Source organism: Ciona robusta, chromosome 1, assembly GCF_009617815.1.
Source record: "Ciona robusta chromosome 1, ASM961781v2".
NCBI classification, from domain to species: domain Eukaryota; kingdom Metazoa; phylum Chordata; class Ascidiacea; order Phlebobranchia; family Cionidae; genus Ciona; species Ciona robusta.
In genome coordinates, this window is record NC_143235.1 from 12,821,478 (window position 1) to 12,844,763 (window position 23,286).

The 23,286-nt window shown below is 32.0% G+C and overlaps 1 protein-coding gene across 3 annotated transcripts; it reads right to left on the minus strand.

Moving 5' to 3' along the window:
- Positions 1–1,205: 1,205 nt before the first annotated feature.
- LOC149743385 (UDP-glucose:glycoprotein glucosyltransferase 1-like) lies at positions 1,206–22,973 on the minus strand. Of its 3 annotated transcripts, none has more exons than XM_089874772.1 (34): positions 22,279–22,973; positions 21,439–21,670; positions 20,997–21,153; positions 20,411–20,575; positions 20,099–20,164; positions 19,470–19,657; positions 19,314–19,399; positions 19,141–19,201; positions 18,582–18,670; positions 17,438–17,591; positions 16,579–16,789; positions 15,639–15,772; positions 14,996–15,102; positions 14,549–14,681; positions 13,727–13,913; positions 12,902–12,986; positions 12,551–12,665; positions 12,021–12,167; positions 11,222–11,425; positions 10,495–10,633; positions 9,589–9,791; positions 8,947–9,066; positions 8,044–8,272; positions 7,193–7,361; positions 6,666–6,744; positions 6,228–6,340; positions 5,588–5,795; positions 5,137–5,246; positions 4,380–4,473; positions 3,661–3,800; positions 3,067–3,208; positions 2,438–2,527; positions 2,028–2,196; positions 1,206–1,723 (listed from the first exon to the last, which is right to left on the minus strand). In XM_089874772.1, the coding sequence occupies exons 1-34, from the start codon at positions 22,416–22,418 to the stop codon at positions 1,692–1,694; spliced, it is 4,698 nt and encodes a 1,565-aa protein (XP_089730898.1). In that variant the 5' UTR covers positions 22,419–22,973; the 3' UTR covers positions 1,206–1,691. The 3 variants fall into 3 exon arrangements, with proteins under 3 accessions (XP_089730898.1, XP_089730905.1, XP_089730889.1); XM_089874779.1 differs by having other exon boundaries at positions 2,046–2,196; positions 5,588–5,804; XM_089874763.1 differs by having other exon boundaries at positions 5,588–5,804.
- Between the last annotated feature and the right edge of the window lie 313 nt (positions 22,974–23,286).

A 23,286-nucleotide genomic window follows, 5' to 3' on the forward strand; every position in this document is an offset into this window, starting at 1 on the left:
AGAAACCAAACCATCAATTTATACTAGGGTGGGGGAAGACAGACACCTTTTTGTTCTATTTTCTTGTCCCACTTGGTAGTAAACAAAAAATTATAAATCCGTATCCTCACGACTCCCATAGACCGATGCTATTTGTTTAAACACAATCAGGATATTTTGTGCCAAAGATGTCCCATCTTCCCCACCCTACGCTGGACTTTTTACTACTACCGGTGTTCCATGCTAAACAGTACTTTGAAAATCGCAATTCGACTTTTGTAAGAAGACTCCCATAGCATACGTAATTTAACGTGTTTTATCTTTTCGAAGTTAAACAGTTTCCACTACGTAACTTATGCCACTGATTTAAGGCATAACTACTCTGCACGGAATTTAAAACACGTTTTAAGCTTTTTAAATAGCACATGGATGAATGAATGTAACTTGTTTTATCCTCGCAAGGCGGTGCAACGAGTCGTTATTTAAGCCTGTTTTTAAATTTCTTTTTTAAAATTTAAACATTTAAGCCTGTTTTTAAATTTCTTACACATGCTAAATGATGAGGTGCCAATCCCTATCATGACGCAAATAATCGCCGTGTGAAATTCTATTATGTCGTAATTAGTTGCCAGGTCAAACAATCGCTATTATGATGGATGAACTCACGTGTGAATACATACTTTTTCGTAATAAACAGTCTACCTGCTAGCTAAGAAAAACAAATCTCAAATTTCGTGACAAAAATGGCTGGTGGTAGGCAACGAATGGAGTTTCAAATGTAGTTGTAGATCGTTGTGTTTTCATGCGGCGTAATTGTGAAAAATAAATGCCATTCACAGTACGCCTTCCCGTGTTTTGTGTTGTAATTAGGAGGTTTTTCAAACCCCAAATACAACCGTAAAACATTTGGCCCCCACCAAAATTTTAGGCTAACTACGCCCTTGCCAACGACAGTCGTTATAACACGGCTGTTCTGCGTCTCGCATACCTCATGCTCGCTTACGAGTTACCACAACTTTGTTGGTAATTATTTAAGGTAAAATGGAAGTTCTTAAATCGGGATGTTCTATTTCAAATTCGGTGCCCGCTTATGAGTTACCACGTATGTAACTTTCTTTATAGGCGAGCATTTTTGAGTTTTTTTTTTAATAAATGGCTTACAATTCATACAGACTATAATAGAACTCTGGGCTGGAGCAATATTGTAGTTGTTTTAAGAGTAAAAATGAGTTTCCAATAACGTTGTATTGCACAAAATCATGGGAACAGCATAGAATTTAACAGCACCAGTATAAGGTTGCTGGATCGAAATTTTTGAACTAGAAATGTACCACAATATTTTGCATGGTATCTTTAGATTTTAAATGAAACGGTAAATGAATTCATTATTAAAAGTTTAGGCAAAACAGTATGACAAAAGCGAAATGGGAATATTCTATTGATTTGGTCTGTAAGAAAAACGCACAACGCTAAAGGCAAATAAATCCTACATATATAAAGAACTACCAAAAAAAGCGTGTTCGTTACACTTCAAAACAACGGAAATTCGAAAATTTACAGAAGAGCAACTTTTTTCCAAATCTTCTTGAAACGGCTGAAAAAAGACAAATACGTGCCCAATGACCTACTGCAATTGGATTGATGTTTCAGTAATAAACATTTGTGCAAGAAATTTGGGAAATTAACTAAGATGTGTATGGAGGAATGCTGCATCATAACTCCTCATGTTTACCTGCAGATTTGTCTGTATAGAAAAGAGAATGAGATTAATTAGAAATTAAGTATTGTTTCAATAATATAATAGGGCGGGGAAGATGGGACACCTTTCCGTTCTATTGTCTTGTTCACTTTTGTAGTAAACAAAAAATTCAAAGAATTATAAAACCGTAATCTTACTGCTACTGTTTAAAACACGATCAGGATATTTGGATATTATGTGCTAAAGGTGTACCATCTTACCCCACAGTACTATATGATCTTTGTTAACAGTCGTAATCAAATAAAACAGTTATAATACCAATGCATTCATTTATAATATTCCAGGCTACCTAATGTTGATGCAAAACCTGTTTCTTTATCTTTTGACTTTGAACTTTGGTTTCCCTCTGGGGAAAATTTCGATTGTAAAGTTTTAATTTCTTCGTCATAGTCCGGCCATTCCTTCACCAGTCTTACAGCTGCTTCTAGTTTCGGTTCTTTTGTAAGTGGGTTGTTGCACTGTAAGAAAAAAATTAGTAATGAAATATGTTCGAGTGTAAGAGATCTTAACAATTGTTTTTTTTTGTATTTTTTTATGTTTTTTAATATAATAATAAAGTAAAAATCTGGTCAAATCCTTGGTCCCTAGGGACCTCACCTATAAAACATTTTTTTACCAGAAAAGTCAATTGTTAAGTCATATAGTGTAGCTAGTATGCAAGAAACTGAGCATGTTTCAATAGAAATCACATTAACTTACAAGATCAATCGTTTTCGCTCGACTTAATGAATCATCACTACACCAGGTGGAGCACCAGAGCCATTCTTGAGGAAGAGATTTGATTCCAACCTAAAATTTAAAAAAAATCAATGAATGTAACGAATTTCCTCTTGTATAGTGGGCAGTGACAGTCATTATAACACGGATGTTCTGTTTCATACACCTCGTGTTTACAAGTTCTTACGGGTGTATTTTTATATAAAAAAAAAATATATATGAATTAACAAATGTAACTTGCTTTATCCTGGCGTCGCTGGGAAACGATAGTCATTATAACACGAGTGTTCTGTTTCATACACCTTGTGCCAGCTTACAAGTTACCACGTATTTCACAGTGTGTTGTTTGGTTTTTCCGCACAAACAGAGTACCTTGATATGTATTCATGTAAAAAATTACTTTAAAGTCGGACTAACTTTTAACTACTATTAATTTAAACATGAACAGAAACAAGTTTTAATACAAAACCTCAGGACTCAATACAAACTAGTACAAAATAATGAATACAAAATTTTCTTGGGAATTTTTGTATTCATTATTCAGAAACAGAAATAACTTATCAATAAAAAATTCCTGTTGTAAAAAGTTTATTAACTAATTTCATTTTCACCTGGTGTATCATGTTGTTTGGAAGATCCTGGTCAAGATTGGCGAGAGAATTGGGGTCCTGGGAAAGTCCCTGATATTGACCCCTGAGTCGGTCACCCGCGGCAATTTGACGGAACTTCTTCAAGTCCACCACGTATATCGCACTAGATGGCAGTGTTTTAAATATTTCTTGATTTTAGGGGAGTAGGTAAAATTTATAAAGAAAACTTTTTGCATACATGCTAGGTTGCTTGGTGGAATTTAGATTACCTAACTTTATATTATTTTGATACATATTACATATTACATACTTTAGCATAATTTGCATGTGTTTAGTGTTAGCTATGCAAATGCTTATTTATGCTTACAGTGTTCGATACAAGAACTCTTAAAAATAAATTTATCATACATTGCAACTATATAAACAAACAAATAAATATGTCATCTTGCCAATTATCCAAGGTAAAACATAAATTCACAAAAAAAACACTGAAAGAAACAAGAAATAAGCAACATTTATGTTGTTATAACATTTTTTAAAGTAGCTTTTTAAATTTTTTTTCCGAAATTTTTTTGAGTTTTTTTCTTAGAGTTTTTGTGTAAAATGGGAAATCACCTGATGTGATACTTCCTCCCAGCGAGATGTTGGGCCCAATAACCACCCTTCCAAAATCGAAAACCGTCCATTTCTGTTCGATCGCTACAGAATGGCGTGTAACCGTACGGGTTGCCTTCTAAATCAAGGTCTCGTAACTCCTGGATATACAAACATAGGAATATAAAGATAGGAATATATATATAGAAATATATACATGAAAATAAGAAAGAATATATAAAAATAAATACATAAGTATATATTCGATTTATAGTGGATGTACAAGCTACAACACTAGCTGTACAAACTCCTAGAACATAAGAATATATACACGAGAATAAATAGGAATATATAAAAATGAATTTATAACTATATATGAGACAATAAGAGTATATACATAAGAATAAAAAAAGAAAGTATAATTGTGTATAAGAGCATGGACAAAAGAGTATATAAGAATATGAATGAAAGAAAGAATAAGAATGCATGAATGGCATTTTAAACAACGGTCTATGGGAGTTGTGGGGATACGGTTTTGTAATCCTTTGAATGTTCTTTGTTTACTACCAAATGGATTGAGAAAATGGCATGGAAAGTTGTCCCATTTTCCGAAAAATTGAAAAAATACGTTAATGGCATACCAGATGAGCCGTTGAATGACTAAGCATAATGTATCTATTAATATAATAATATTGCATGATCAAATCACCATTATTTTTCACATTACGACAAATTATTACCTTCAGATTTGCTCGAACTATTTGATCAGCATCAACAAAAATTATTTTTTCTACATTCAGTGGAAAAAGTACGTCAAGGAAAAGAATCTTGTATCTGTGAATTGTTATGTATTATAAATTTAAACTAATACTTTAATAATACAAGTTGAATTGTATGCCCTAAGTCCTAAGGCCAATACAAAAGTGAGTGTTTGTAGGGCAAATATTTATTGAGTTAATATTAAAATAGAGTATTTGCCAAAGGTGTATATTGTATACATAATGAGATTTATTTGCTGGACAAACTTCTAATAGTGGTTTCGCTGCTCAAACAAACTACACAAACATAAAACAAACTTGTGTAGAATGACATGTTTTTTCTGCCATTAACAACTTTCAAATTACAAATTTTTAGGCAATTTTTTATCAATCTGCAGCAAATTGTTTTGGATAATTTAAAACTCAACCCAAACGTCTAGCAAATAATTTCCATGCTAGCTTAACCCACCCCTGTACTTTTTTCAGTTAAATAAGTTTTGTAACGTTTTTTGGAAGGAATATCATGCCCAAGACAATTTAATATGCAGTTTTTTTAATTAAATCAGCATTTAGTACAGCGGAACTTTATCTAAAGTAGCAAATACGCTGCTTAATAATGCCAAGGTGAACTTCTTGGGCTACAACCAGGTTTATTGCCACGTTTTATAGTACAATAGCAACACAGTCAAAAAACCAATAAAAAACGTTTATTTAAATTAATACAAAAACTTCCACCTACCCCCACATAGTTCTTTGTTTCTCGGTTTGTTGTCGTAACCATCTGGGCCACTTATATTGAACAAGTTCGTATTCAAAACCATATTCTTCTGCCATGTGTGGAATGAAGTCCTAAAAGTACAAACATTTTTTTTTTCAATGAATTGTTACAAAAAAATGACAGAAGAGTTCCGTTAAATTGATAATTGCAATAAAGCAGCTAAAAATGTAGTTTCAATGGTTATATAGTAGGGTGGAGTAAAATTGGACACCTTTTGCACATAGTATCCAATATCTTGATTGTGTTTTAAACAATTAACAACGGTCTATTGAAGCCATGAAAATATGGTTTTATGATTCTTTGTTTTCTACCAAATAGGACAAGAAAATAGAACGAAAAGTTGTCCTATCCCCCTCCACCATACTATATTAAAAGTTAATTTTTTCAATAAAATAAAATAAGCGTTTTCCACCTTAAACTGTGGGGAGAGATAATTTTTCAGCACCCAGAACTTGACATTAGATGTTGTGTGTCTCATCACGCTCAACATCATAATCCTCATCAATCGCTCGTAAAGATGTCCGGATGCGAGAGAGAAGACATTGATGACATCGGAACTGTTGCTCGCTCCTTCCTCCCACTCTTTGCTCTCACTCTCTCCTCCTCCTCCTCCCAAAGAGCTGAAATAACTTTAAGATGACAAACGAGGTATAAACATAGTGTGTGTGTGGAATTTAGTAATAACACCGTTACCCACACCAACACACACAGTGCCTCAGCCAGGGGGTTCTAGCAGCCCCCTTTCCCCTTGAAATAAAAACAAAAAATATTTTAATGGTTGTAACACCTGTGTTATAACAACTAAACAGTGTTAAAATGACTGTCATCGCCCCGCCACGCAAGGATAATTAAGTTACATACATGATAACTTGTAATCAAGCATGAGTGTGCCCAAACACCAATGTTATAACGACTGTCATTGCCCCACCCTGCAGGATTATTAAGTTGCACCCATGGCAACTTATAAGTGGGCACAAAGTCAAAGTGTATAAAACAACAACTGTCATTACCCCACCATGCGAAGATAAATAAGTTCCATACAAGCTACCCACCTCTTTATAGAGTTCCATATTCCACCCCCTCCTCCTCCTCCTTCTTCTTTCTTCTCCTCACTTTCATCATCCTCCAGCAAGGAAGAATCCGATTTATCGCTCTTCTTGCTTACCTGTGGTTATGGACGGATAATTAAAATATAAATAAGGTGTATTTGTAACTGTCGTTGTACTGCCACACGAAGATAATAAGCTAGGAACTGGTGCGGCAAAAACGTAACAGACAAAAATCAAAATAGATATATTTGGCACGATCAATTTCTTATTCAAATGGAAACCTGCTACTAATGTTTGTTTTTTACAGAAAGTAAATTACATTTATTTATTCATACCCACATATAAATAGTTTGGGTGCTGGGGTAAAATGGGCCAAATGTGGCTTAAATTCTAGAACCTTAAAAACCTCACCCATATGAAATATAACTTTTCTATATTTACCTTCACAACAATAACTTTGCTCTTGAAACTATCCATAAGCACAATCACATCTCCAGTAGATGAATCCGTGTTTTCATGGCTGGGAAAGTTTAAATTTAAGAATAAATCACAAGAATTACACACATGAATATCCAAACAATTTAAAAAGCAAATATTTTTAAAAAAGTTAATAACATTGTTTCAAAAAGTATGTTTTCCCTAAAATACCTGAATTTGTATGAAGGAAATTATAAATTTAAGTTTTAAATCACAAGAATTAAACACATAACCATCCAAACAACTTGAAAAAAACAATTAAAAAAAAAACATTTGTTGTCATAAAACCATAGGGTTCTCCAAAACACCTGAATTTAAAACGGAAATTTTAAATTTAGGTTTGACTAACAAGAATTACACACATAAACCACAAAAAAAAATTATGTTTATAAAAAATGTGTCGGTTTTCTCCAAAATACAACAATTTGTAAAAAATCTATATTTTTTTACAACTTCAAATTTGTTGAAAATTCAAGCAAAATCAGCCTTACCTCACTATATCATATATATCACTAGACTTTCCATGTCTAAGGTTCAGATACCATACACCAGGTGATGCTTTGAGTTGGAAGTAACCAAGGTTAGCCATAACAATCGTGTCAACAGTAACTTTGTCCTTTGTTGCACCAAGTGTGAACTGTAGCCCTCGAGGTGGTTGGCCTAAAATAAACAAAGAACAGAACTGTTGCTAGTTTTGTAAATGAGATCGTCGGGCGTATTTTTACCGCTGTTTTAATTTTCTATTTTAACCGTGCGCCGTGGCAAAGTGGTTAGCGTGCCTGCGTCTAACCCAGAGGTAGTGGGTTCAAGGCTCGTCGCTGCTACCATTGTGGGCGTTTATGTGTCCTTGGGCAAGACACATAACAGCAATTGCTCCAACCCAGTGGTCTCTAATGGCAGCAACAGTAAACATATTAGTATTACTTGTAGGAGAAACAGTAGTGGATATGATCCTCATGTCAACCTTCTGACGAGAAATTATAGTTTTACTTCCCCTACTAGGTATAAGCCTTGCCAAATGGCAGAGAAAATATTGGAATAACACTTACATTACTATGTTGGAGAAGTTTACCTTGCAAAAACTTAAAGCTACCAAGAGCAAATTATATATAATATTTGTTGCAGCTCATTCAGGTATAACAGCAGCATGTAATAATCAAACCAACACTTTAAAACCTATAGCAAAACCATACAAAAGATGCCTCTTTTAAAACCTCAGCTATTTAGAGAAGATTACAGTACTTGTAAAATAACTGTTTCATAGACTAACATGCACATACAATACCCAACACTTTAAAACATATAGGAAAATCTGACATAAAATTATTATAGCAAAACATACCTGTAGTAACATCTCTTGCATGCCCTTCCAGCACCAGATACTCAAGCTCATAATCAGCTGAAACCAGTTTATTCCGGATCTCACTAAGTTTGATATTATCAAGGTCATGAACTGCTGATACAGCTTCAACCATCCAGCCTTCAGGAGGGTGCATGGTGAGAGTGAGAAGGGACTTGTTGGGCATATCGCTGAACTTTGCTAAGGGACCATCTGACAGCTTGTTGTCCACCTTGAAACAATTTTTATCATAAAATAGTTTTAGAATAAATATAACATTTTTTTAATATAAAAATATTTTTGTCACAATTTTTTTTTTAATATAAAAATATTTTTGTCACAAAAGTTTTGTTACATCTGACAATTTGTTGTCCACCTTTTTATTATGAAAAATCTTTTTAAGAAAAATACAAAAAAAATATTTTTTTGGACAGAAAAGTTTTGTTCCATTTGACAGTTAGTCCAACTTTGTAAAAAAATTATTTTGTCATAACAATTTGTCAGAAGTTTTTTTTTTTAATTTGTCATATTTTCTATGAAGTTTTTCATTATAAGTTTTTAAAATATTTTTTTTTAGTATCATTTCAAAATAGTAATATTTCAACTTAGCGAGCAGTAAACTTTAAAGCTGCAATTAGTCAAGAAGTGAAACTTCCCTTTGAGCAAAAAGAAATAAAAAAGATCAAAAAGTTGACTAGTTACTAGTAAAACCGAAAGACAGGTAAAACCTATGATCAAAATAGGATAATGCTAATATATAGATTTTACCGAATATAAATTTGACTTATAATTTGAATTAATAACTAAACCTCATATTGACAAACTGTGAGATCAAACGACAAATATAATTTAAAAGTATTTGAATTTCTAATTGATTTTCAATAAAAAGTAAATTAAGTCTCAAACCTTGAATGAAAGCTCTGGTTCTAAAACGAAACGGTAAAACCTTTTAACTGGAAGATCCGATAATTTTTCTTTGCAGTTCATATAGATTTTTACATTTGCGTCGAGTACTTCTCGCAAAACCTAAGAAATATTACATTTTAAACCAAAATCTAAAAAAATCAAGAAATATACTGGGAAATCCAAATTTTTAAAAATATTTCATTTTTACAAATATTTCTGTTAAAAAGTAATTTAAATTAAAAATTTTTAAATATAAGTTGTAATTAAATTTGATAATCATCTATAATTAAGTTCTATTATATTTAAAAACAAATACAGGATTTTAGTGAATTTTCCCAACAGCCCAACTAGTGGTAGATTGTGTGTAACTAACACCAACACAAAGTCTCGCTAGAGAGCTATATATGACACTCAGTTAGTGACAACTTGCAGAAGAGACTAAATTTTATGCTATTTGTATTTTGTTCTATGTGGCATAGACAGTTGTTATAACATTGGTGTTCTGTTTCATACACCTCATGTCCGTTTACGAGTTACCACGTATGTTACTTTGTGGGTGATTATTTTTGGGATGTTTTTTATATTTTCTTATGTTTAGCTGACATTTTTTTCAACCAATTATTGACCAGTAATTATTTTTACCTCAATAACAGGAATAATTTGTTGCGCAATATTACTCGCTGGATCAAGCACAGCTAATATGTCGTATGATGATCTTTCCGGGTCACTGCTTGGCAGGTCAACGACACTGTGTTCGGCAAACGGGGGTGAAAGGTCACGACGTTCGGCCTCGACCTTTGGTTGTGACGAGAGGTGCGAGGTCAACTTCATTATGATGTCACTTTCTGTGAATTAGAAAAAAAGATTTAGTTTTAATTATTTTAACCGGTAGAAACGTGTGGCCTAAGGGGAAAAAAACAACTTTTCATTCTACTTTCTCGTCCCATTTGTTTGTAACTTTGTATACAATGAACATTCAAAGAATTTTAGACTATTGTTATTTGTTTAAAACACAATCAGAAGATTTGGATATTATGTGCTAAAGGTGCCCCTCTTTCCCCACCCTACTATATTATGGATTTGACTAAACTTTAAAACTATTAAAATATATTATGGTTAAGAACCTAAATCATAATACTAGTTTTCAGTTATATTTATTCTTTTTTAACTTTAGACTAAACTTTGTAAATATTAAAGTTATGGTTTAGAATAAATAATAAAGTTGTGTATAGGAAGATATGAACAGTACATTACGCAATATTAAAATTTTTCCCCCGTGATAAACAATGATTCACGGGAGTGAGTCATAACCTGTTTCCTGTAAAACAATCTAAACGCTGAGAAAAAAGAGAATAAAGAGAGAGAGAAAGGGAGAGAGAGAAAGAAAAAATTTAAGCAAAAAACATCAGAAAAAGGAAGCTTGTCAAAGAAGAGAAGAAAGAAAGAATTGAAAAAATACAGAAAAGGGAACTTGACAAAAAAAGAGAAAAAAAAGAAAGAATGAAACCAACGTGCCGGTAATATAGAAAAAAAGTAAATTGTGTTTACTTTCCGGCGGCGTGAGTTGAAGCTGCATTGACTTGACGACTTCCTGTATTTTCTCACCAGAGCTTGAATACATGAGGATTTCTATGAGAAGGAAGTCGTCGGCCACAAAAACCTCGTTTTGATCGAGCGGTCCGATCAACTGAATAAAAATAAACCGATTAATCAAAGTTGAAATTAAAATAGAACAGTACCTGAGATTTAATTTGGGCTGAAGTTGTAAATGCATATTTGTAACTTGTTTGGGTATGAATAGTCTGTTGTAAAAATACACTAAAACCTGTTTTAAAGTACATGAATATAATACTGTGATTTACAAACATTATATAATAGTAATCTTTTATGGGGGGAAGTAATAAAAATAAGTGCAAAAATCCTTTAAAACGTTGTAATAATGCTTTAAATAGTTATCGTAATCCACTTAATAAATGTAGTAATACACAATGAGTGTGGTGATTGTTTAAAAAGGGAAAGTAATACTTATTTGAGTAAAGTAAAGTGTGGCAATACAAAACAAGTTTAATAATCCATCAAATAAGTATGGTAATATAAAACGAGCGTAAAAATCCTGTAAGTATGTGGTAATACAAAATAGAGTAGAAAAGTTTTAAATAAGTATAGTAATACAAAATAAAATTAGCAAACTTTAAAATACATGTAGTAATTCTTTCAATAAGTGTGGTAATATAAAACAAGTGTTGTGATCGTAGAAAATAAACCTAGTAACTACCTTTCCATTTGCAAGAACAGCGTTTTGTCCCGGCTCCAAATTCAGCACTGTGGTTGACCAGTCTGAGTGGGCAGTAATGTGGGCAAGGCTGACCTTGGGGTCAGAGGTCATGGCCTTTTCAAACGCACTTTCAGCCATACCACCAACATAAAACTCGGATAAAGAATCACTGGAGGCAATTTTCGCAGCATTTTCAGGCTTCAACTAAAAATAATATATATAAGTGAATTAAAAAAAATTAATTGAAATTGAAAAAAATTTATACAAGTTGACTTTAAAAAAATGGATTTAAATAAAAATTGAATTAAAATTGAGATTCTGGCCTAAATCTCTGGTATCATGGTAGGTCACACTGTAGGACCGCACCCGCATGGTAGAAGGGATAGAGAACAGACACTTAAGTTAAAACAAAACTCAAGAAGAAATGACAAAAAAATTAGTGACAAGTTAAAATGGTATGCTTACGACTATCATAGACCTTTGTTAATTGTTTAAAATACCATCAGATGATATGGATAATATGTTTTAAAGGTGTCACGTTTTATCGCACAGTTTAGGATTGGCCTATGGCCTTGCAATACAAAATGAAGCAGGAGACAATTCACACTTCGGCTTAAATTATGGCCAGGGAGAAATATTCTATTGGAGGAAACAATTAACTCTTTATTCTATTTCTATATTGTATCATGACCCCAATTCAAAGTGAGTCTGATAAACAGCAAACACTCTACCAGCTTTCAGCCAGATAAACAGCAAACACAGTATCAGCTTTAGGCCAGATAAACAGCAAACACCCTACCAGTTTTAAAATGAAGTTCCTTGCGTGGTTGTTCTGTTGTGTAAGTATTGCTGCTTCAACTGCCCGCATGTATTTGGAAGACGAAGTCAAATGATCCGTGTTCTTGGGGTTATGTATGATTGCCAATCTTGTGTTACTGCTCGTTTTCTAAAACAAAAGTTTAGAATGTATATTAAAATAAATGTAGGCTGTAGGGTGTTTAGAACAGTGTTTTATGAATAAATCTATGGTGTTTAAAGAAGTGTTTTATAAGTGCTAATGTTTAAAACATGTTTCTCATAAAGCGTTTTTTATTGCTTTTATAGTTTTAGTAGTGCACTGATACTTTAGAAATATAAATTTAAGGTGTACATAAAACAAGGTGCAATAAAATAATTGTTTAAATTCTGTTTAAAGTGAGAGAGGAAGTGCCTTTTTCTCCTAGCGGCCCCTACGTAATTTCCTTTTCCCGGCCAAACCAACGCATAATAAGCAAAGGGAAGTGAGAATCTCACGTCACACAGCGCGTTCTGACTGCATACAGAACTCACCACATGTTTAAGAGCACTGTAGACAAATGAACGACCAGCGCTCGTCTCCACGTCGGCGATCACCCACATCGTGATTGGCCGAATATGCTTACTGCTGTCGGTCTTTGAAAGATACCTATGACATCATACAGGAAGCATTACGTTGGAAGGAAATGACACGTTTTATCATCAGTTCTAGCACGCCCAAACACCATGAAAAGCTAGATAACGACAAACAAGCAGAAACAGCATAACAATAATACTGATGACTACAGTTTGGTTAAAATTTTCTTTGAAACTCGCAGGAAAAGAAAACTTTACATATCCATGACAACAGTAAATAAAAACAAAGTCAAAATACTGGAAACGTACAATGTGCTGAGCTGTTCAGATATGGTTGCAGTTTTGTCAGAGTTGCTTAGCTTCGCAAACTGCTTGGGATTCAAGTATACACTCTCTGTAATGATGGTTAAATATAAATAAATGAATGAATTAAAATTTTGAAATAAATGAAAAATATAAATGACACTTATTTATTCGTATGTGCCAGGAAAACTGTAGAAGTTATAACATAGGTGTCCTACTTTATATACTGTAGCCTTACATAAATTAAAACAATCACCAACAAAGTAACATACATGGTAACTCGTAAGCTGGCAAAAGGTGTATAAAACAGAACACAAGTGTTATAACGACTGGCTTTTTTCAACCATGCAAGGATAAAGTAAGTAACATTCATTCAAACATAATATATAACTTTGTGAGTGATTTATCTGTATGGTAGACAAGCTCAGTTTTATTTACCTATTGTGTTGTATGGTAGACAAGCCATAAATGACCACCTACTGTGTCTTGCCCAAGGACACATCTGTTCATAATGTATATCAGCATTGAGCTTCAACAGATTAAAGTCTTAACATTGCTCCATTATAAGAACAACACAATAGGTAGATAAAACTGACATATAGTAAAATACTGTAGGGTAAGATGGGGCACCTTTGGAACATAACAATAAAATATATTGATGATGTTTTAAACAATTAACAGTGGTCTATGGGAGCCGTGAAGATACGGTTTTATAATTCTATGAATGATCTTTATTCACTACCAAATGGTATCTAAAAATAGAATGAAAAGGTGTCCCATCGTACCCCATCTTCCCCTACCCTACTATATTAATATATATATAATATTTACCTTTTTTAGCATTTCCAAGCAAGTCAAAAAAATTAGCTTCAGCCGACAATACCCGGTCATTAAAACGAGGCACGACCCCATTTCGAGACATGAGGTATTCAAGGGGGTCCCCATTATTGCTTAGTTCACCCATGTAAGCTGCTCGCTGTAACACTGGGGTTTCTTCCATTATTTTATCAAGAACCACCTTTGGAGTAATATGTTACGAAATTAATTAGCGTTATATGCATACTTGGCTGTACATTGTGCCTGGTGGTAGAAATAACAATAATCTATGTTTCTCTAATGTTAAGAAAATTAAAGGAGGGGCATATGTGAAATTTTAGGGGTGCCGGGGTAACAGGTTGCTTAACTTTTGAAACATTACATTTTAAAACTCCTAACTTTTGAACCTCTAAGTTTTAAAACACTTAACTTTTAAAAAGGGGGGTTATCATATATATAGGTTCCAAAGTTTAAGCACAACACTTTTAAAACCCCTCACTTTTGAAGCACTTACATTTTAAACTCCTTGATTTTTAAACACCAGCTTTTAAAATCGGAGTTATTATAAAAGTACCAAAGTTTAAGCATAAAATGGCCTTTACCCTGATAGATGTCTATACAAACAAGCAGAGCTAAAGTATAATACACTCCCCACATTAATAAATTAGGTATGCTATGTTTGAAAACAATTTATTTATTATTTATCACACTAATTAATTAGGTAAACTATGTTTACTACATCTTTAGCCTTAATACTATGTAATATAACATATACAAACAGTTTTTAACAGATTTTGACAGCGGAAAAATAAAGTAACATTTTGTTCAAATTTTTACCTGTTCAAACATATCATCTGATATATCATCATCAGAGAGAAGCGCCCCATTCATTAAAACATTGACGGGACCTACAAGTGCTGTGCGAGATTGAAAGGATTTTCCAAGTTTTCTGTTGGCATCAAATTCTGAGCTAAAAAAGGAGAAAAAAATTAAATTCTAAACTAAAAAATAAAAAAAAAATGTTTAAAAAATTATTACGATATTCTTAACTAAAATAATTTTTTTTAAAAATATTTATTATATTCTAAACTACAAAAGCCGAAAAAATAAAAAATAAATAAATAAATTTTAAACTAAAAAAATATTTTTTTAAAAATACTTATCAAATTTACAACTAAAAAAAAACCCAAACTATACATATAACATATATACTGATTTTTAATTAATACTGCAGAAATTTTCTTACATATATATATATATTTATAAATTAATATATCAGTTTACCTGCTACCAAGTATATCATCTATGTCGGCACTTTTAAACTTTTGTTTCAACCGTTGTATGATATGTTCTACAGTGATGATGCTACCTTCTTTAAGTGATTTGTAAACCTATAGAATTGTTTTTATTTTAAAACAAAATACAGAATGTTGTTAGAACTGGGGTTGGTGGAGAAGAATTTAGATTCTGTTGTCATGGCAAAGTGTAAGCGCGCCTGCCTCTAACCCAGAGGTAATGGGTTCAAGGCTCATCATGCTACCATTGTGGGTGTAAGCTTCCTTGGGCAAGCCACCTAACAACCTGTGTTATAACAACAGTCGTCTTCCGTCCACGTAGGTGTAAAGCATTTTAACTCATCAGCCAAAATAGCTCTTTTGGCTATTTTACAAGAAACATATTTAAAAAGTTGAAATTAGAATTTAACTGTTGATTGTTTTTTTTTAGCCTAGTATCTTTTTGGACAACATTGTTTATATAAAGTATTTTTGTTACAAATTTAATAAAACAAAATAATCCAAACCTAATTTTTAAAAATAGACTACAAATAAAAAGATATTCAAAATAGTTAGAATAAAAAAATAATAAAAAATAAAAATATTCATATAGATATAATAAAAATATGTAATTTGTCTATACACAAACTCACGTTGGTAAGAAAACTGAATGACTTTTCATTGTCATCCATTTCATCTCTTGCGTAATTATACGCTCGAACAAGTGCGACTCCCGCATCATCATTGCCGTCAATTTCTGCTGAGTCATCAACAAGGAAGGAAAAACCTGAGACAGGAAAACAGTTTCAAACGTAAACAATAAGTTTGGTATAAACAGACAACAGTTTTGAGTATATGTGAATGTAACATAAACCACATCAAGGCAAAAACAAAATACAGATTTTCAAAGTTAAGAATTAAAGATACTTTTGGTATAAACATTAATGTGAATAGTTAAGATTAAGTATAATGCACTAAGACTAAGTTATACTAAAAACAGATTAATAACACCCTAAGTCAAAATAAAAAAAAAAAAAAAAAAAAAAAACTTTTTTGTTAGTTTTATAAAAAATTAGGGTTTTTTTGTGATTTTTGTGAAACCAAGTTAAAAGAAATATCACACTAAGTCAATCAAGTGATTTGGATTAGTAATTATAACACCCTACAATAACAAAAAAAAACATTTTAAACTTTTTGTAAATAAAGTATTTTACACTAAGTCATAAAAAAATTAAGACATTTTTTGATAACACACCAAGTGTTTTATTATATATACACCTATATATATAAAAAAATGAACCTTCATGTTAAAGATTCAAAAAGCATGCTATCAAACATGCTTGGGAAATTATGCAAGAAGAAATATCATTTTCAACCGTAAACAATAGGTTGAACATAAACAAACAACAGTTCTGACTATAAATATGATTATTACGTAATAATTAATCAAGTCAAAATAAAAAGTAACGTTTCAAAAATTTAAACAAATTTTAAAGTTAAAAATTATAAAATGCATCGCTATCAACCATGCATAAAAAAAATTTTTTAAAATGAAATGTTATAATTAAATGTTCATTTAAATGGGTGTCTCACCTATCCTAAGTGGTACGTCATTCGCCCAGAAAATTTCCGCGGCTTCAACCAAATATTTTGCATCAGCGTGTGTTGGATCGATGACAAAAACGAGATGAAACATGTTCTTGCGCACACGTCGTAATGTGCCAGGAAACGCAGGTCTAAGGAGCTCATGCACGTTGGCGGGCCAGCGTTTATACCTCTCGTCAGTTTCAATGTCGTTTGCCCACTGGTTTAGAATTTTTATGACAGACAAACTTAAATATAACTTTTACAGTTAGTTAGCGCACCTGCCTCTAACCCAGAAGTTATGGGTTCAAAGATTGTCGCTGCTAACAGTGCCAGCGTATGTGTCCTTGGACAAGACACATAACGGCAATTGCTAAAACCCAGTGGTCACTAATGGGATGTCTAAATTGTCAGCTGGGCAAAATATAAAAAAACAAGTCCTCACAAAGTTAGACATGTGGTAACTCGTAAGCGGGCACGACGTGTATGAAACAGAACACCTGTGTTATAACCACTGTTGTTTTTTTCGTCGCGCAGGGATAAAGTATGTTGTTGCAATACATTCATAAACCGATAAACAACATACACTTTTAGGAGCTTTTAACATTATAATGGTGATGGGTCTTCAGATCCAAAAGCTAAAATTTTCATTTAAAAAAGGTTATATTATTTTAATACCTGTGAAAGTTGCTTAAGATAATTTTCTTAATTTAAAAAAGTACATTATTTAATTAACTGTTAATATTTCAAGTCTCCAATTACAGTAACGCTTACTGTACACAATAACTTGGGTTTTACAACTTTTTACTACGTTTTAGCAAAAAAAACAACATAAATAATGAAACAAACCTAATAAAACAGCACTTACAATAATTGCAGACTCCCTTATATCCAGTATATGCTTTCCACTGGCTTCAGGATGTACATTTAACTTCATTGCCTTTTGTATTTGATTTGAATTCAGATTAAGTTTCTTTAATCCACTTATTAACTTCCCTTCACTTCTTAACATGTCCAGTAACCTAAAATTTTTGAGTAAAAAAAATATTTTCTTTTAACAGGTTTTCGAATCTGTTACATTGACATCAAAAGTTTAGAATCAAAACATTACATTGAATGGTGAGAATTTACTGAACACACCAGTTTCAACTAGTTTCACACAATAAATTATTAATTTTAACAAACTATGTATAATAAAACTAAAAGATTGAACAGTAAGTAAAAACTACCTGGCATCTTATACCGGAAATTCACCCCTGCATACAACCTTATTAAATTGCAGGGGAGGCCGAGTAGTTTTACATTTAGCGAATTTAAACTTATTTATTTGATTTATTTCTTATATTTTGACCTAAAAAATGCAAGATTTAAAAATTCCATTTAATTTAAAAATTTCAGGGTAAATCAGCCCACCCTGCCACCCCAGGTTTGGCGCCTATGCTTAAACCTACAACCACTAAACTATAACCATTTCTTCCACATTTTAAGCAATGTTTACAACTGCAAAGCATTGCAAGATGCAGGATCGCTAAAAACTCACGAAAAGAAGTTGAATAACTCTGTGTTAATTACTCGCTTGTTGATTGTAAGAAGTAAATCACCGGGATGCAAACGCCAACGTTGCATACGCTGTGAAATATTCACTCAGGCAAAAATAATAATTTAAATTCTGTGGCAAAGAGCGCTGGTGTGTGAAACTGATATTTTCAATTTGAGACAACAGGGAAATTACAACTGAAGAATTTCTGTTCATAAAAGCAGTTTAAAAATTTTTGACAGTATTAAAAAATAAATTGTGTCTCTAAATCTAAAAAATGATATTTAAATTTAAAAAAATGTTTTGCCAACAATATTTTCATTATTTTCTTTTTTTTAACAATATTTTTTTATGTTTAATACTTTTAAAAGTTTTTTAAATCTTATGCCCCCCAACAAAAAAAAACACATTAAAAAAATTTTTAAATTTCCATTCAGCTATTACAGTCAGCGCCCAAATGCCACAGAAATCTTACTTAAACATATCGGTTTCATCCACGTCTATCTGGATTCCGTTTAAAAGAAACATAGCTTGACCTTGGTCTATGTCAAACTGCTCAAAACTCTGTAGCACATCAAAAAAATTTGTGTTTTGCAATGAAAAAATACAAAATCGGGTAATTTTGTTGTAAATTTAAGAACACGATAAAAAAATTATGTTTAAATATAAAGATGAATTTTATTTTTAACTTTTTGACAGATAAAAAATATTTTTTGTGGGAATAAAAAGAACAAAACTGGTCTTACATTACACTATAAATACAACAAATTGAATTAAAAAAACGCATATTACTATTGTGTACAATGTATATAATTCTTTATTATATTTTATACTACCTCAAAAAAACTTGTTTGGAAATTTAAAGCACAAAACTGGTATTTTAATGTAGATACACCAACACAAAAAATGATGTTTAAAAGTGAATAATCATAATATAATTAATAATACACATAAGATAATTACACTCATAATCTTTGTTTATTCTACATTATATTATCTTATATAATCAAAGATATACACACAAATTGACTTACCCTTTGGTTTTGTTTGATTTCATGACGTAATTCATCCGGCACTTGTTGTTTCACCAGTGTTCTAATCAATAGGTTTTTATAGAAAAACAAAAAAAAAATAAAAAATAAAAAAAAATTTAGGTCTATAAATTTTTTTTATATATTTTTTTTTATAATTTTCCCAGTGAACTTACCTAACTCGAGTAGGGAAGTTTTGACTGATGTCCTTGAGTATTTTAAGTTGATCATTTTTAGGAGCATTTAACACGCGAGTAGCTGCCTGTATTAAACATGGAGTTGTTCACAAAATTATGATGACTTGAAATGTAAAACTTTAAAAAAATAAAAACCTGAAAACTTAAATCTTGAAGTTGCCAGATTTTCATTGGTTGCATCTCATTGGTCGATTCCATCAGATGACCTCTCAGCTCAGCCAATTGCTTAGTGAGTTGAGGATGAACACGGGCAAGAGTCGAAAAGTTGAAACCTTCAACTTCAACTTCTCCATCGTCCAATAATGATGCAGAAGAACCATCGTCTGTGGGACAACAATTAAAAAAAAAACTTTTTTACCAAACAAATATTTGAAAAAACAGTTTTTTTACCGCCAGTAGATATTACATCATTGTTAACCATATAGTTACGAAAAAAAGAAAAACAAAATTTCTCTTTTGACACTGTCAAACTAATATGGTGTTGTTGTTAGATTTTCTCTCTTAAAAAAATATACAAATGTACATTACAAAACTATATTCTATATATACATTAAAAGACTGCATATATGTTTGAAAAAAAATCATTTTAACAAATAAACTATTAAATGTCAAACCCCTTAATGTTAAATTCACAAAAATTTTTTGACTAATAAATCTGACAGTTTAACCACAAAAAATCAACAACAAATAATATTCCAAATGGGATCATGGAAAAAAGTATAATATATATATGTATTATGTATATAACTACAATAATTTCCTACCTTTAACAACACTGTCGTCTATAGCTTTATATTCAGTGCTCTTCATAGCCAACTCCACACCATATCCTACAAGCATATTATATTTTATACACAAAATAAAACACCAGTGATAGGAAATAGTTGGGTGGGGTAAGATGGTCAATGTTTTCATTCCATTTCCGATGCCATTTGGAAGTACAACAAAGAATACTTAAAGAATTATGCATAAACACGACTCTTAAAGAGCGTTGGTAATTAATGAAAACACGATCAAGAAATATGGGTGCTAAGAGTATCTCATCTTACCCCATAGAACTACATTACAAACCATACCTGAGAGCTGAACCCCTTTATCAGGGCGGGATCTTATAAAATGACGTAAAACATATTTTGCTTCTCCTGCTTTAGCTAGGCGTTTGAGAAGATCATGAGCTTGTTTAAATTCCGTAGATGCAATATTCGCATACAAGATTATGGTAGAATCTGAGCTCTTGGATTCTAGGGTAAAGAAGAATTTATGGTTAGTAGTTTCTACATGATGGGTAATGTGTAATGCACTGTTTAAACTGTCTGGAGTAGCAGAACACTTAAATTTTGAAACAGGGGGGACATTATAATTTGTTGGGGTGGCATTATAAAAAAACATGGTTTACATCATATGATTAAACTTCGAATCTCAGTTTTACACCTTAAAATAGTTTTTTCTGCTATCAGGTGTCTGACCAGGCAGCAGATTTGATTAAAAATTCAAGAATATGGCTTACGAGTTACCAAGTATGTTACTTTGTGGGTAATAAACCTATTATCTCTGGGTTGGAGAAAGGCGAGTTAACCAGTTTGCCACAACCTCGGTTATCGCTGGGTTAGAGGTTCAATACTTCGCAAAGGCACTGATTATGAAAAGTTAGGCTAAACTTACCAGGGAAAACATGGTCTTGTTTAAACACTGTGGAGGGCTGAAGATCTTGCATTTTTGCTGACTTTAACAGCTGGTGGACTTCACTGTACTCACACGTCTTTTGTCCATGGACGTCAAAAAATATATCGCAACCAGTAAGTCCATTTATTACAGCAAGCTGGAGATAAAACAAGTTACATTCAATCATGAAAAAAATAGGGTTTTTAACCAATCATTTTTTATGAAATGTTTAGCGGGACATCTTGAATTGTATATTTTTTATACAAAGCATGTATAACAAAAGTAAAGATAGACATTTAATTTTGTGTTTTTGTCTCATATGCAACTCATTATAAACTAACCATCAAAACTATAAAACAACACTGAAAAAATTATATATATATATTTACATATATACCAGAAAAAATGTATGAACATGGTAGTATAAAATATGAACACGTACTTGATGAAACATTTCCACTCTGGGTGAATAAGTTCTTAGAGAGAGCGCAAACTTAAGAAGCTGCATGTTTAGAGAATCCATTTTGTCATCATCAAAAGTAATATGTGCAGCTTTTAATGCTGTTTGGTATAAAGTACGAGCAGATATGTCAGTCTGATGTGCAATGTCGAACCCCATGATAGTTTCGACATATTTCCAAAATGCATCCGTGCTTTCACTTGCCATGAACTCACTGTGTGGGAATGTTATTGTAATAAACAAGTAATAATATAATAACTTTATTTGTCTTTTCGATCAAGGTAGCAAACTTAGAAATATTTTAAAACGAAAAGACAGGATATAGCGATAAAAAACAGTTGTTAAAACAGTAAAACAAGCTTAATTAAAGTTGAAAACATAGTTACATTTAATTGGAAGAAAATAAGTATTTCCGCTACACCTAGCAGAGGAACAACCAATTTATGTATAAATATTGAAAGTTAAACTTCTAAGTTCTAATAGAAAGAAAAGTGTGTGTTAAGACACGCACAATGGGGGGAATTAACAGGGGGAAAAAATCACCCAAAAAAATTCCATCAGATTCACACACAACAAATATATTTATGTATGTAATATGTCATTATATATGTCAAAAAAACTTTCCGGCCGTTTTGCTTTTGTTATCTTTAAGGACCAATATTTCATTTAGTTAATTAATTAATTATACTATTATAAAATCAGTTCCAGATTGTAAAAACAAGAATTATAAAAACTATATTACACAAGTGGTTTTTCAGTACAAAGAAACAGTGATTTTTAAACACCAAGCTTTATAAAAACAGTGTACCATGTATGATGTACCTGGCTTCAATAATCAGAGGCGTACTTTTCCATTTGCTTTTTAAACTTGTGACAATGGATTTGGGGTCTGCTTTAGATATTTCAATAATGGAAGACAAACACACCAGTGTTGTGATGAAGAATATCAAATTTGAACACATATCTTTTATCTTTTATTTGACTTAAAATTAAAATTGCAGTAATGTCTATACAGTATTTGTGTCCATACTCCTAAACAATTGAAAAGTTATTATTTAACTAAATAGTTAAAACTAAAACACTGTCACAAAAATAATATTTGTACAGTGGGTTAATAAGTACATAAAGAAAACTTGATATTGAAGGTAAAATGGGGGTACTTTGAAGAATGTGTGAAACAAAACACCCGTGTTTGACGACTGTCACAGTTAGAGTTAAGTAGTTGTTAGTTACGCTTAGCCGTCGGGACAACGAAAGGGGGAGGTTCCTTCACTAGCACCACAATAGCGGTACAAATAACGTTTACAAAAAAAAAATATTTAAAGAACTAGAAATCATTTCCATGCCGTATGCAATACAGTTGCTATACGTGTCCCGCACATATTACTGACATGGCTAACGGAATTTTGGAATGGTTTTATTGCCAAAATTAGTGCGCAGCATTTTACTTTGTTAGGTTTGTGTATATACTAGTATTTTACACATTCCAATGCACTAGCCTAAAATTACACACTGTACAATCCTACATTGCAGTTCGAACTTTACTTACTACACGTCAATGATCAACCATGCGTATAATCAGCTGATCGTCAATTTTCTACGATTTCTATCCTGGAGAACTGCTAGACAAGTGGACAATCCATAGATAATACATAGGTCAGTCGGCGTATCGGCAAATTTGACCGCCACACAAGTTATATCACATACATAAACAATAAATTGTATTGTTTATGTATCTCTCAATATATAGACGCTGTGCAAAACATTCTTCTTTTATACAATAGACTGATCAACCAAACCCTCTACTCTACACTGACAATATAATAATTC